General features: G+C 40.7%; 1 protein-coding gene across 17 annotated transcripts in view; it reads right to left on the bottom strand.

Annotated features, from left to right (window-relative positions):
- Nucleotides 1-16,363, bottom strand: part of LOC132401241 (interaptin-like) — a 617,788-nt gene that overhangs the window by 194,648 nt on the left and 406,777 nt on the right. For 15 of the 17 annotated variants that reach the window (XM_059983244.1, XM_059983267.1, XM_059983373.1 and 12 more), the window contains one exon: nt 4,869-5,009. The exons of the other annotated variants lie outside the window; for them this stretch is intronic. In XM_059983244.1, the coding sequence (XP_059839227.1) occupies nt 4,869-5,009 (141 nt within the window). The remainder of the gene's footprint in view (nt 1-4,868; nt 5,010-16,363) is intronic. 17 annotated transcript variants of the gene reach the window in all.

Below are 16,363 nucleotides of genomic sequence, written 5' to 3'. Positions count from 1 at the left end.
TTCTACTTTTATGCTAGACTGAACTGAACTTGAGATCCCTCTGTGATTACTGGTTCACCTTAATAATATACTTGGGATGTAAATATTCAAATGTTCATAGGGATGTAAATGTTCAAAGATATTTTTATTACACTTAAAGTAAATTCTTTATTACTAATTCCTTTCTTAATACTGTTCACTAGCATTATCCTTATTAAACAGAATTTCACATTTGCTGATCAACAAACTGAATGCTGATTTTATAGCAACAAAGTAGCCCGTTAACAGCTTATAATGCAACCGGTTTTGTCAATAAGATGTAATTTCCAGTTGCTTGGCTGCTGTCATATACTGCAGGCCATTTGTGATACTAGTTAAATCTCATTAGCTTAGCAAATGAAAACACTAATTAGAATATTACAACTATTCATCTTTGAATGCATTTCAACTTATATTAATGGCATCGTGATAATTCTAACAAGATAAAGTTTGATATCAACGCAGTCCTAAAAAATAACTATCTAAAATTAAAATCTTACTTACATTCAGCTAAAATTTCAAAGACTTTCATTTGCATGCATGAGCAATTACAGCTAGTATCATTATCAATTACACTCACAATGACATAGAGACAGACACTGACACCATACCATCAAATTCTTTCAGGCCTCACCAAAAATAATGATTTGCAAATGCAAATACTGCACTTAAAACATAAGCCTTTAGGCTATCCAGCACTCTCAAGAGGATATAATAACTTAATTTACATATATTAAAAGTAAACAAGGAACAGTTAGTGAAAGTGACATCCTTCAGGTTCGTTTGTTATAACAAAGATTGTAATGGATTATATAATGTATGCATGGTTTCCATCAATCATTGAAATCGTTCTAATTTTTAAATAATTATCTAAGATATTTTGAAAGGCAACATGATCGCGTTACGAGAGAGTAGAAGCTCAGCTGACTGTCCACTTCTTCCACAAAACATGACCTCATTTGAGCAAGAGCAATTTGTTTTCTGAAAGAAGAGGGAAGATTCCGATGTCAATCAACAGCTACAAATACAAGAGGAAGCAAAAAGAAGTATCTTGCAGCTATACCAATAACTTGGAGCAAGAATTTGGTATAGAGTGAGCATTACCAACAGTGTGGTGGGGAATGTTCCTTAGGTAAGAGTGTTCTTTAGTTACTTTGCCTCGAGCATATGAACATCAGTTAACTCAGAGCTCACAAACCCACTAATGTGAACACACAAGATGATTCCTACCCTGTTTAGTGACATAACATGCCATGCATTCCTTCTTCATGTCCCACACCTAACTATTTTCCAGTTGGAGAAACAATTCTTTGATGGACACTGTGATTACTAATACAAGTGATGATATGAGTCTGCATCATTAATAACCAGCAACAATTTTCATTTGCATTGTTCCTTGAAATATCCCAAGGTGCTTCAAAGAAGTAAGATCAAATAAAATTTAACAGCAACACAAGAGAAGATACTTAAGAAAAAGTCTACTGAAGATACTCAGTGAGTCATGCAGCATTTGGATTGTGCTTGATTTGATCCAACCCACTGCTGGGGCTCACCACTGCATGAGCCCACTAGCCACATTACATGTGTGCTGCAAACAAATCAGATTTGTGAGTGGAGCAGACATCAATAATAACCAAGCCTCAAGACAATCTTCCTAAAACCCCATCCTTTTTACTGCCATATTTTGAAAAAAAGTCAAATAAAATATACATAAAACTGCTAATAATGTACGGTAACTAGCATCATTAAATTGAAAATCTGGGACATGGTAATCCATGTACTAACTCCAGCTGAAGAATCTCCACAGAACCATCAGCTGGCTGTCAGCAGCATCCAACCCCATCAAGCCGAAACTTCTTCATGAGTGGTCCATTCACAGAGGTGGTATCAGGGCAAGTAGTACATTGCTTAGGTTGCCCTGTGTGTGTCAGGGCAAATTATTGAGTTACAGCTCCAACGATGCAGATTCAATCCTCACCTTCAGTGTGAGGTGCTGGTTGGTCGGTTAATTTGTCCTGAGTGTAAGCAGGTGCTAGAATCTGGTGCAGTTGATGGGAATATGGAGAGAACAGATTACTCATGAAAACTAGTCAGGGAATATGATTACTCTGTGGGTCAGATAATATTCAGTGAGACAAAATCAATTTTTCTGTATCATCAAAAATATGACTGGAAAGAAAGAATACAGAATTCATGTAAATAACCATAAGTCCATATTTTTATTTTGAAAATGTCTTCTGTTTCACTGAAGAAAGACCGAGGACAAATATATAGCACTATTCAATCTAGAAGTTTTAATTTTAAAAGAAAGGGAGGGGGAGGAGGTTTCTCCATCTCCACCACATCTGTTGTCCGGATGAGGTTTTCGATTCTAGAACATTTGAGATGTTCTTGTTTATTTCAAACAGGGTTCCTTTCCATCATCACTGATGCTGTCCTCACCCGTATCCCATACAAAACGCTGTACAGAATGCAGGCTGAAATGTTAAACTGTACTCTTTTCCATAGATGCTGCCTGGCCTGCTGAGTTCCTCAAGCATTTTGTTTGTGCTGCTCGGATTTCCAGCATCTGCAGATTTTCTCTTGCTTCTCACCCGCATCCCTCCATTTCCCACACATCTACTCCCAGCCCACCCTCCTGCTGTCTTAACAGGGACAGGGATCCCCCTGTCCTTGCCTACCACCACGTGAGCCTGCATATCCAGCACATTAGATTAGATTAGGGTAGATTAGATCCAACTTTATTGTCATTATGCCAAGTACAGATACAAAGCCAATGAAATGCAGCTAGCATCTAACCAGAAATGCAAAGAATAGTGTTATTTTCAAAATAACTGCGAATAAAAAGTAAGTGCTAAGCACACAAATGTAAAAGTACTGAGAGAGTACAATATGGGTGCAGTACTACTAGTGCCTTAATGTGAGGTTCAGCAGGGTCACAGCCTAGGGGAAGAAGCTCTTCCTGTGCCTGCTGATACAGGAGTGGAGGCTCCTGTAGCACCTACTGGATGGAAGGAGAGTAAAAAGTCCATAGTTAGGGTGAGATGCATCCTTGATAATGCTTTTCGCCCTGCCCAGGCAGCATTTATGGTAGATGTTCTCAATGGTGGGCAACTGGGTGCCGATAATCCGCTGGGCAATTTTCACCACACGCTGGAGTTCTTTGCAGTCCGATACAGGATATTATTCTCTGTAACTTCCGCCATTTCCAATGAGATCATACTAGTAAGCATATCTTTCCCTACCCTTTTTTCTCTACTTTCTGGACGAATTTCTCTCTTTGGACTGCATAGTCCTCTTGTCCTCACTCAGTGATCTCCCTTCTGGCAATTACTCCTACAGGCATGACAAGTGATATATCTGCCCTTACATGTCCTCCCTCATTCATGTTCCCAAACAGTCCTTCCGGGTGAGCCAACACTTCACTTTCAAGTATGTGCAGGTCATCTATGTCATTCAGTGCTCCAGGTGTGTACTCCTCTACAGCAGTGAGATCCGACATAGACTGGGGGACCGCTTTGTCGAGCACCTTTGCTTTATCCAGTGCAAAAGGCAGGATCTCCTGGTAGATACCCATTTCAATTTGACTTCCCATTCCAATTTTGACATGTCTGTGGCATCCTCAAATGTCGCGATGAAGTCAAACTCAGGTTGGAGGGACAATACCTCACGTTCTGTCTGGGTAGCCTCCAACCTGATGGTATGAACATCGATTTCTCCATCGTCCTGTCAAGTTGAAGTTTGATTATCATTCAACCATACATGAATACAGCCAAACAAAACAGCGTTCCTCCGAGGCCAAGGTACAATGCACATCACCAACAACACATAGCATATAACAAAAATGGCACATTTGGTTATGATTTCAGAAGAAAGCATACAGGCAAAATAAAGAAAATAATATAGTCCAAGTCCCTGAATGGCATGACTGTAGACTTGATCCCCCAGTCCTTCCACCAAACGAACACTGAAGGACTGAAGCAGGCAAATGTCTCCCCCTTCTCTCCTTCTCCATTTCCAATTCTGGTTATTTTCTCATCCTTTCTCTTCTGCTCACCTGCCCATCACTTTCCTCTGGTCCTCCTCCTTTTCTTTCTTCCAGAGTCTACTGTCCTTTCCTGTCATATTCCTTTTACTTCAGCTCTTTACCTCTCCCACCAACTTCTTATTTCATCTCCCTATCCCACCCACATACCTACCGTCTCACCTATCACTTGCCAGCTTGTTCTCCTTCCCCTCTCCCCACCTCCTTATTCTGGCTTCTGCCCCCTTTCTATCCAGTCCTAATGAAGGCCTGGCTTGCTGAGCTTCTCCAGCATTTTGTTTGTTTTGCTCAAGACTTCCAGTAATTGCAGAATCTCTTGTGTTGATTTAAAAATGATTGCAGGGGACTTAAGGGGAGAAAACAGGTCTAAAAGAGAGCAATTCAGAACAGCAGCGAATTTTTGGAAATAAAAAAATACTGATGAAAACTAATACGTGGCCATTGACATCTTCTTATGCAAGAAACAATGATCTGCTAATAACACAATGTGTTATAAAACCAAATTAGTAGCTGATTGCAAAGTGAGAAGATTTCTGAAAGGCACAGAGCTCGAGATGAAATTGGTCCTGTAAATAGCTTAGTTGGTAATAGAGATTCAATGAATATTTTTACTCCAATTAAATGAACCATTCTTCATTAATGTTACCAAAACCAGCTTATTTAACTACTATTGTGTTAAAGTGTATTTCAAGTTCTGTTTTAACAGCTGCATCAGCTCCAAATGAAATGAACAGGATTTCTGAAAGGTAAATAAATAACTGGTGGTAATGCAGTTTCTTTTTCTGAAAAATAAATTATAATCTACCTCTCCTTTGTGGCTTTGTACCTTTTCCTCCTCTGTAGCCAACTTTAATTGAAGATCTTTGACTTGAGACTTCTCTTTCATTAGCTCCAAGCAGATATTATAATATTTGTTTCTCAGATATGCGATCTCTTCTTCCTTAATCTGTGCAGGCACCAAAATGTTCTAGTTACTTTAATTAGGACATAATGTATTTGGCAGCCTTGTAGTATTTGTGATCAAAAGATATTTATTAATCATTTGCAACAGTAGTAATGTAGGCAAATATGGTTGTTATAATTGAAAAAGTACTAACTGCTTCTTGGGTCCTAATCACCACTGGTAATCCTTTCCTTATAGACAATAGTAATCGGAACCAAACTGATTAAGACTGCTTGTTAAGTGATTTAATTAGTGGAGGGAAAAGCAAAGAGGTCATACCAGTAGATGTTGGCCTCCAGTAGATAATATTGGCACATACAGTTAAAAATGAGAAATAGGAGCTTTGATCAACATTTAGTCTTGGGACACATGATCTGAAATATCAGTTTTGTGTAAATTATGGACTCATGATCTTCTAATGCACTTTCCTCAACTGGGCGTGGTCTGTGCTGGCACTTTGAAGAAGGAACAGAACACTGTTTACCTTCACTGTAAGAAAATAGACAAAACATACTTCAAGAGTTTCCAGGCTTTCACTGTGCACTTTTTTGTCAGAGAGCAGGTAGAGCTCAGCCTCTCATCTTGCTGCCTACAAGCTGCTGCTTGGCTAAGTGAGGCCAGAGTGGTTTTGATTAATAGCACACCACAGGCCCTTAGGCCCACAATGTTGTTCTGACCTCTTAACCTACTCTAAGATCAACTTAACCTTTGCCTCCTTTATAACCCTCCATTTTTTTCTCCCATCCATCTGCCTAACTAAGTTTCTTAGATACCTCTAATGCATCTGTCTCAACCACTGTAGAGTCAACCTGAGTAGAGGCAGAAAACGCAGTATAGAAACATAGAAAACCTACAGCACAATACAGGCCATTCGGCCCACAAAGTTGTGCCCAACATGTCCTTATCTTAGAACTACCTAGGCTTAGCCATAGCCCTCAATTTTTCTAAGCTCCATGTACCCATCCAGGAGTCTTTTAAAATACCCCATCGTTTCCACCTCCACTGCCGCCGCCGGCAGCCCATTCCACACACTCACCACTCTCTGAATAAAAAACTTATCCCTGACATCTCCTCTGTACCTACTCCCCAGCACAAACCTGTGTCCTCTTGCAGCAACCATTTCAGCCCTGGGAAAAAGCCTCTGACTATCCACACGATCAATGCCTCTCATCATCTTATACACCTCTATCAGTTCACCTCTCATCTTCCATCACTCCAAGGAGAAAAGGCCAAGTTCACTCAACCTATTCTCATAAGGCATGCTCCCCAATCCAGGCAACATCCTTGTAAATCTCCTTTGCACCCTTTCTATGGTTTCCACATCCTTCCTGTAGAGGTGACCAGAACTGAGCACAGTACTCCAAGTGAGGTCTGACTAGGGCCCTATACAGCTGCAACATTACCTCTTGCCTCTTAAAGTCAATCCCACGATTGATGAAGGCCAATGCACCATATGCCTTCTTACCCACAGAGTCAACCTGTGTAGCAGCTTTGAGTGTCCTATGGATTCAGACCTCAAGATCCCTCTGATCCTCCATACTGCCAGGAGTCTTGCCACTAATGCTATATTCTGCCATCATTTTGACCTACCATAATAAACCACCTCACATGTATCTGGGTTGAACTCCATCTACCACTTCTCAGTCCAGTTTTGCATCCTATCAATGTCCAGCTGTAACCACTAACAGCCTTCCACACTATCCACAACACCCCCAACCTTTGTGTCATCAGCAAATTTACAACCCATCCCTCCACTTCCTCATCTAGGTCATTTATAAAAATCACAAACAGTAGGGATCCCAGAACAGATTCTTGAGGCACTTCACTGGTCACCAGCCTCCATGCAGAACATGACCCATCTACAACCACTCTTTGCCTTCTGTGGGCAAGCCAGTTCTGGATCCACAAAGCATCGTCCCCTTGCCTCCTTACTTTCTCAATTAGCCTTGCATGGGGTATTTTACCAAATGCTTTCTTATTCATCTTGTTGATTAGTTTAATTCCAACAAAATTATGCTGTAAGAAAAATTGAGGAATGTGTTGATTGACTCCAAACTAAACTGTGAATGGATCAGTGCTGGACCTGCTGGTTAGAATCACACTTGCATGCAATCATGAAGCAGACATGGATGGAGAGAAATTCTGATGGTAGTTAAATCTGGGAAATATTCTATACAGTCCCTTTCCATGAATAGAGTGAAAAACTTCATTAAAATTTGCTCTCTGCAACTTAAAAAAAATTGGTTAGCAATGATGATCATGCCAACTGCAGCTCTTAATGGACAGAATTCATACTCTGATCCTGGGAGCAGCTTGTAAGCTGCTGGGTGGAGGCAACTGGAGAGCATCCTGCCAGTGACTTCCTGTTTAGCAACCCAAAATGTGTTCTCAATGCTCTTCTCCACCTGCTCTGGACAAATGGGTGGCATCTTGCTGGGTTAAAGTCAGGATAATGTTAAATCTGGTGCAGCTTGCATGGTAACTTCTCAATATTCTAAAACCAGATAATAAAAAGTCAAAAGAGAGTACTTAAGTCAGTATGTGGCAATGAACTGGTGCTTATTGTTTCATGAACACAACACACACATTTATAAAAATGATCTTGCTGTTTTGATATTGAACTCAACTGATTTTTTTTTAGAACTAATTGTATTTATTGGTTTAAACAGTGGACAGGATTTTAGTGCATGTACTGTCAAATAAAGAACTTGAAATTTTACCAACAGATTCACAATACCAGTTTTGCCAGTTTATCTGCTGTTGCACTCCACTTAAGAATCAGACTTAGGTTTATTAACAATGACATATTTATTTATCATTTATTTAGCACAGAACTGGCCTTTTTGGCCAATCAAGTTGCATTGCCCAGCAACCCACCCACTTAACCCTTGCCTAATCACAGGACAATTTACAATGATCAATTAACCTACTAACTGGTCTGTCTTTGGAATGTCAACTCACATGTTCACAGTCACTCTCAGCTGCCTTGGGAAAACAGCCAATACAATCAAGGACCATTCCTATTCCAGTCATTCTCTCTTCTCCCCTTTCTCAATAGCTAAAAATATCAAAGCTTGAAAGCACATACCACCTGAGTCAACAACATCTTCTTGATGTACCATCAATAACTCACTCTGAGATGTAAGGCGAGATATCGGCTTTTATTGACTGGAAGAAGGAACAAGCAGTGAGTGACCACCATACTACATCCTGGAGACTGAGAGGCTGGGCTCAGGCCTTGATCGCCTTTATACAGGGGTCTGTGGGAGGAGCCACAGGAGTAGTCAGCAGGGGTGTGTCCAGACAGGTATATGTAGTTCACCACACTTCTACCCTGCTGCTATCAGACTCTTAACACTAAACTCTTGATCTCCTTATCTTGTTCGAACTTGTCCTTGCACTTTGATTGTTTACACTTTCTTTGTAGTCATGATACTATATTCTTCATTCTGTGTTTTGTTTTACCAGCTCAGCAAACTTACAGTATGTATGTATGGCATGATCTGACTAGATGGCACACAAACAAAAGACTTTCACTATATGTTGGTAAGTGTGACAATAATAAAAGTAGTAAAAACTATGAACTACATACTAAAAATTACAGTGATACAGAAGACTTACATTAATATAACTATTTACTTTGCTGATTCTCAAAGGACTTCACGCAAAAGAGGCATCAGATTCAGTAACACAGGAGATGCTCGAATTAGAGAGCTTTTCGAAGAAGGCATGGTGCCATCTGAGGATGCAAAAAAGCAAACATGCACATGCATCATGAGGGAAGACACATGCTGCGGCATCCAGGAGGATAGAAAATAGGGTTCGCATAAATTTGCATGGCATAGGCAGAAAGTCTGGATGCATTTGTATGAAAGAATATGGCCATGGAAATACCAAAAAGTCACACCATGGTGACAGTAGCAGCACAGATGACAGCCTCATGTAAGGAATTGGAATAGCTGCTTTTATACAAGCATACTAAGTGGATGGTTTTATTCCCATTTTGGAGAATGAACTTAAGGTAGTCAACTTGGTATAAACAATCATATCAACACAAAATATTCAGAAGATGGGCTCAGGCGTAAATGGACAATCTTTCAGGAAAAAGACAGGTGCAGATTCTGTGAACATTCCCACTGGATTAAAGTCGTATGAGCAGTTTTCCAATCAAAGTCAGTCATTTTATGAAATCACTAACAATATAAGAGAACCTGCTCACTTCATTGAGATGCTTATTGTTAAAGATACATTGCTGACTCTGAGCAACTGACTATTTTGAAACTGTTGATGATTAGAAAAAATTGAAGATCTCTTCTTGACAGCTAATTAAATCTGTACTGCATCTTCTTTCTATGATATTATATAGAGCTGATGCTGTCAGCAGAATTCCTATGGGCACACGTCTTTATTTGTAATTTCTGGAGGAAAATCATCAAAGGAACAACGCCAAGCAAGTGCAGTCACACCTTAAAGACATCTCATTTTGAATCACCTTTGTGCTGCCACCTGTGTGTATGTGAGCTGCTCTCATGTGTCAGAACACATGAAAGATCTCCAGAGGTGCAGTTTTGCAGCAGATTTGCAAGATCAGTTAGAATCATTGAAGCAGTAGGACAAAGAACAAGGGCAGCCATTGGCCTATTGAGTCTGTGTTGCCTCATTATGGAGCAACATCTCTATCCACTTCCCCAAAAGGTTTTTTTTCAGCGCTGATCCAAATCCCTTTGGATAGCACTGAGTGTATGTTTCCACCACTGCCACAGACATTGAGACCAGATTATACAGTAACTGCTCTGCAGAAAAGTGTTCTATCTCACATTCCCTTGAATTTTTTGACCATCACTAGAGTCACTTAGCAACTGAATCGTGCGCTATTAGATAAAGCTTTTATTTCACAAATCCAGCAAAGGGTGCAGATGGAGTTGCAACTTTGATGATATTGGTGCCAGAGCACTGGAAGGTGGACAATGTAGTGCACAATGCAGTGTGCTTAGACCCCGGCTTGACTTGCTTTATACTTTTGACCGTGACACAGCTCCGATGCCATATTTAAGTTTGCTGATGACACTACTATTGTTTTCTGAATCAAAGGTGGTGATGAATCAGCATATAAGAGGGAGGTTGAAAATCTGAGTGGTGCCACAACAACAACATCTCTCTCAATGACACCAAGACCAAGGAGTTGATTATTGACTTCAGGAGGAGGGAACCAGGGGTGCATGAGCCAGTCCTTATCAAGAGATGGAAAGGGTCAGCAATAAGTGCATAATCAGCACATCACATAAGCGTCAATATGAAGAAAGCTGTCATTTCCTTAGAAATTAGTGAAGATTCAGCATAATATCTGAAACTTTGGCAACTTCTATAGATGTGTGATGAAGTGCATATTGACTGATTGCATGAATGGAAAATCCTACAAAAAGTAGTGGATACTGCCTTTCCCACCGTTGAGCTCATCTACATGGAGCAGTTTCATAGGAAAGCAGCATCCGTCATCAAGCACCCCACCACCCAGGGCAAGCTCTCTTTTCATTCCATCCATCAGGAAGAAGGCATAGGAGCTTCAGAACCCATACACCAGGTTATTACTTGCCATCAGGTTCTTGAACTGGTGTGGATAACTTAAATCAACCTCACTCAACCCATCACTGAACTGTTCTGACAGCTTATGGATTCACTTTCAAGGACTCTTCATCTCACGTTCTTGATACTTATTGCTTGCTTATTTATCTATCTATCTATCTATCTATCTGTCTATCTTCCTTTCTTTTGTGTTTGCACAGTTTCTCAGCATAAAATTAAAAATGACAGGTTACCAGGAATTTGCTGAAGGTATAATTAATTAGGATGAATAAGATGATACTGGGCTTAGAAAGCTTTGCACAACTCCAAATGAAAATGCTGCGATTTGAAAAATGACATAACCTGTACACTTTTCTATTGTGAAATTCAACTCTTAATGCTTTAGTATAACTTTTGTTTGCTGTAGTATATTTTTTCCTGATGTAATGCTTCCCAGGTAATGACAATAGTGCAACATGCAAAATGTGTTTCTAGTGAAAACATTGATCTGAAAAACAACTACTTCTTTTTACTTGTTGAACAACAATATTTTATTAACACTGTTTTCACCTGGAACTGTGCCCATTAAAGGACCAACATTCAAACTCTGTTTGCCCTCGACAAGATCTCTGACATACAATGCAATCTCATTTATACACCTGAACTGTTTTCCCCATGGATGCCAGGGCCACCTCAGTACCTCAGCTTCTGCTGCTGTTATTTCATATCAATATAAAAGGAGGATGCTTCATCACTGTTCCTTCAGCTTAGGAGAGTTGACACAGTGGGCACAGTCATTGGCTTCACAGCTGTCTTCCCCAGACGGGCATAGATATCTTCACAGAAGTATCCCTCCCCATGTCCTGTCAGATCTTTGTTATCCTCATGTTTCCTGCAGGCAATGGTCTCTACCAGCCTGTCTAAGTCTGCCTTACTCCAATGGATCAATCTGCTTCACCCTTTCTCTCCTCACTTGCAGCATCATTGATTCAGTTGTGATTCACCACGGTATCTGGAAGAGTGTTGTTTGTACCATGATATGTCCCTTTCAGAACAGCTTTTGTTAATTAATGGCTTAAACCTGAGAAAACAGGACACAATTTTAAAGAGCCCACTGTTCAGAGTTCAATTCTGGCATTCTTAGAACATAGAACATAGAACAGTACAGCACATTACATGCCATTTGGCCCACAATGTTGTGCTGACCTTCAAACCCTGCCTCCCATATAACCCCCCACCTTAAATTCCTCCATATACCTGTCTAGTAGTCTCTTAAACTTCACTAGTGTATCTGCCTCCACCACTGACTCAGGCAGTGCATTCCACACACCAACCACTCTCTGAGTAAAAAACCCTCCTCTGATATCCCCTTGAACCTCCCTCCCCTTACCTTAAAGCCATGTCCTCTTGTACTGAGCAGTGGTGCCCTGGGGAAGAGGTGCTGGCTGTCCACTCTGTCTATTCCTCCTATTATCTTGTACACCTCTATCATGTCTCCTCTCATCCTCCTTCTCTCCAAAGAGTAAAGCCCTAGCTCCCTTAATCTCTGATCATAATCCATACTCTCTAAACCAGGCAGCATCCTGCTAAATCTCCTCTGTACCCTTTCCAATGCTTCCACATCCTTCCTATGCTGAGGAGACCAGAACTGGACACAGTACTCCAAGTGTGGCCTATCTAGAGTTTTGTAGAGCTGTATCATTACATCGCATCTCTTAAACTCTATCCCTCGACTTATAAAAGCTAACACCCCATAAGCTTTCTTAACTACCCTAACTACCTGTGAGGCAACTTTCCGGGATCTGTGGACATGTACCCCCAGATCCCTCTGCTTCTCCACACTACCAAGTATCCTGCCATTTACTTTGTACTCAGCCTTGGAGTTTGTCCTTCCAAAATGTACCACCTCATACTTCTCCAGGTTGAACTCCATCTGCCACTTCTCAGCCCACTTCTGCATCCTATCAATGTCTCTCTGCAATCTTTGACAATCCTCTACACTATCTAACTCCTTCTTTGTAAGGAGTTTCTGTATGTCCTTCCTGTGGAATATGTGGGTTTTATCAGGATCCTCTGGTTTCTTCCCACAGTCTAAAGATGCACCAGGTAGGTTAAATGATCATTGTAAATTGTCCCAGGATTAGGTTAGGGTTAAATGAGATTTTGTGGGGTGTTACTAGGAGGTGTGGGCCAAAGGGTCAAAATAACCTATTCTGTGCTGTATCCCCAAGTAAGTAAATTTTGTTGGGAAGAATAAGTATAAATAATACAATAAGAATAGAATTCCAACAGAAAGACCTGGATGCATATGTACAAAACTCTTTGAAGATGGTAATAAGATTGATAAAGTAGATGGAAAAAACAGAATTTTGGGGTTTTAATAAAAACCTTTTATAAGAGAAAAGAAAACGAGCTAGGTTAAACCTCTATAACATCTTGGGTTGGCATTACTGAAGTATCATGTTTATTTCTGAAGACTGAGCTTCAGGAAGGCTGAGAAGATTTAGTAAAGGTACAGGAATAGATTCATGGTTTAATTATGTGGGTGGAAGAAGTAGGTGGGATACTCTCCTTTAAAAAGCCTTGATAGATGTGTTCTATCAAGAAAAACCTAAAACCAAGTGAATAAAGAGAACCTGTTCCCAATGGAGGATCATTATAATGCATACAGATACTAATTGGTTAGGATAACCATAAACCATATGATGTTGTTTTAGCTGTGTTAAAACATTACTGACAAATAAACATCATATCTATCTGGGTTTCTCAACATTAATCAAGTCCTTCAGCCTGTACACCTACACATTAATATGCATTCCAAAGATTTGACAAAGAAATTACCATTTGACCTTTGCAACTCAATCACTCTTTATTTGCATCTCCCTTTAAACGATCCTTGAAATTGCCATGTTAATGCTATGTTAGTTTGTGACTGTGTCATGGATGTAGCTCTTCTATATTTTCAGCAGGCTTTTCCTCAGCCAGCATTCTTCTGATCATTTGCATATTCTTTTTTTCTCTCTGCTACAAAATCACAGCTGGCTTTAATCCTTCATAGAGTCCTGACTGGTCTGATTTTGCTACGGGCTTCCAAGCAGCATTTGGTTTTATTCTCTATGCACTCTTTATCATGGACATGTGATGTTAGTGGAAATGGATGAAGGGCCAAAGAGGAAAAACATGGTTAGTCATTATCTCCTGAGCTGACATTTCTTCTGCTGGTGTTAACTGGACATCCGTGTGATAAACACGAGGAATTCTTCAGATGGGACACCCAAAGCAACACATACAAAATGCTGGAGGAACTTAACAGATCAGACAGCATCCATGGAAATGAACAATCAGTCGACATTCCGGGCCAAGACCCTTCTTCTGAACTGGAAAGGAAGGGGGAAATGCCAGAATAAAAAGGTGGGGGGGGGGTATTGAAGGAGGATAGCTAGAAGGTGATAGGTGAAGTCAGGTGGTGGGAAAGGTAAAGGGCTGGAGAGGACGGAATCTGATAGGAAATGAGAGTGGACTATAGGAGAAAGGGAAGGAGAGGCATCGGGGGAGGTGATAAGCAACTGAGAAGAGGTAAGAGGCCAGAGTAGGGAATAGAAGAAAAGAGCAGGGTGAGGAATTTTTTTTTAACCAGAAGGAGAAATTAATGGTCATGCCATCAGGTCAGAGGCTACCCAGACAGAAACAAGGTGTGGCTCCTTCACCCTGAGAGTGGCATAAAAGAAGGCCGTGGCCCAACATGTCAGAACAGAAAATAAAATGTTTGGCTATTGTGAAATTCCGCTTTTGGCGGATGGAACAGAGGTGTTCGATGAAGGGGTTCCCTGCATCAGGAGCACTGGATGCAATAAGCAACCCCAGCATTATCTATATTAACTCATTTATCCTCATATCACCAGTCCCATGCTTTATTGTTTACAGAATTGATTAAAAACTTGACAAAATGTTTAAAACACTATATAGCTTTATAAGATGGCAGAGTAACATCAATCTTCAGACGTGGCAAGTAAACCTATATCATGGTATTTTTGATGGCACATCTTGTGTGTCCAGGCTCTGAAAACCTTTGCCTATCAGCAGTTGGGAATGTGCAAGGACATCTTCAGTCTCTCATTGCTGCAGTCGGAGGTTCCCACCTGCTTCAGAAGTGCAACAATCATACCAGTGCCCAAGAAGAGATTGGTGAGCTGTCTCAATGACTATTGGCCAGTGCCACTCACACTTACTGTGATGAATCACTTTGAAAGGTTGGTCATGGCCAAAAGCAACTTCTGCCTAAGCAATAACCAAGACCTGCTGCAATTTGCCTATCGCCACAATTGGTCTACAGCGGACGCAATCTCAATGGCTCTTCCCTTGGCCTTGGATCACCTGGACAACAGCAATACTTGCATCAGGCTGCTGTTTATTGGCTGCACTCCAGCATTCAGTACAGCCATAACCTGAGTTCTAATCAAACATCTCCAAAACTTAGGTCTCTGCAACTGGATCTTTGACTTCCTCACCAGAAGACCACATAAATAATTTCTCCTCCTCACTGATAAGCAACACTGATGTACCTCTAGGACGCATGTTTAGCCCACTGCTCTACTCTCTCTACACCCACAACCGTATGGCTAGGAACAGCTCATACACCAGCTATAAATTTGCCAACAACACAGCTATTGTTGGCATAATTTCAGATAGTGATGAGGAGGTGTACAGGAGTGAGACAGATCAGTAGGTTGATTGGTGTTGCAGTAACAACCTTGCACTCAATGTCAGTAAGACCAATGAATTCATTATGGACCAGGAAGGGGAAGTCGAGGGAACACATACCAGTCCTCGTCAAGGGATCAGAATTGGAAAGAGGGAGCAGTTTCAAGTTCCTGGGTGTCAAAATCTCTGAGGATCTTTTCTGGACCCCACATATTGATGCAATTACAAAGAAGGTACAACGAAGCAGCTATATTACGTTAGGAGTTTGAAGAAAATTGGTAAGTCACTAAAGACACTTGCAAATTTCTGTAGATATACCGTGGAGAGCATTCTAACGAGTGCATCATTGTCTTGCATGGCAGTGCCACTGCATGGAATATGAAAAAGCTGCAGAAAGTTGTAAACTTAGCTAGTTCCATCATGGGGACTAGTTACTCAGCATGCAGGACACCTTCAGAAGGTAATGCCTCAAAAAGGCACCATCCATCAATAAGGACCCCCATCACCCACAACATGCGCTTTACTTAATGCTACCATCAAGAAGGAGGTACAGGACCCTCAACATTTCAGGAACAGCATCTCCCCCTCTGCCATCAGATTTCTGAATGAAGTATGAACTATCTCAGTACTTTTTTCCTTCTCATTTTGCACTCTGTATTTAATTTATTTTAATACATACTTCATATTTTAATTTATAATTTTTATTACTATTTGTTGCTACATACTGCTTCTGTATCTTCTGCCTAATAGGAGAGGGGAAAAGAGAGAGTTTCTGGGAATGGGTAGGGTCTTTGATTATGTTGGCTGCTTTGGTGAGAAGTACTGACAGGGTCCATGGAGGCAAAGCTGGTTTTTGGGATGTGCTAAACTGTGTCCGCAACTCACTGAAGTTCCTTGCAGTCATGCGCAGAACAGTTACTGTACCAAGTCTTTATGCATCCAGATAGGGCACCTTTCATAGCACATTGATAAAAATTGGTAAACTAAGGTAAAGGAAAACCAATAGAAAGGAGTTTCCAGAAGCTAAGGTCCACCCTACCATGCATAATCTCTTGGTAAAGTGCTTAGCCCGCACAACAAATTTCATTTATGTA

Source organism: Hypanus sabinus, chromosome 1, assembly GCF_030144855.1.
Source record: "Hypanus sabinus isolate sHypSab1 chromosome 1, sHypSab1.hap1, whole genome shotgun sequence".
Lineage (NCBI taxonomy): Eukaryota > Metazoa > Chordata > Chondrichthyes > Myliobatiformes > Dasyatidae > Hypanus > Hypanus sabinus.
Note: the sequence above shows the minus strand (reverse complement) of the source record. Positions and strands in the feature narration are given on the sequence as shown.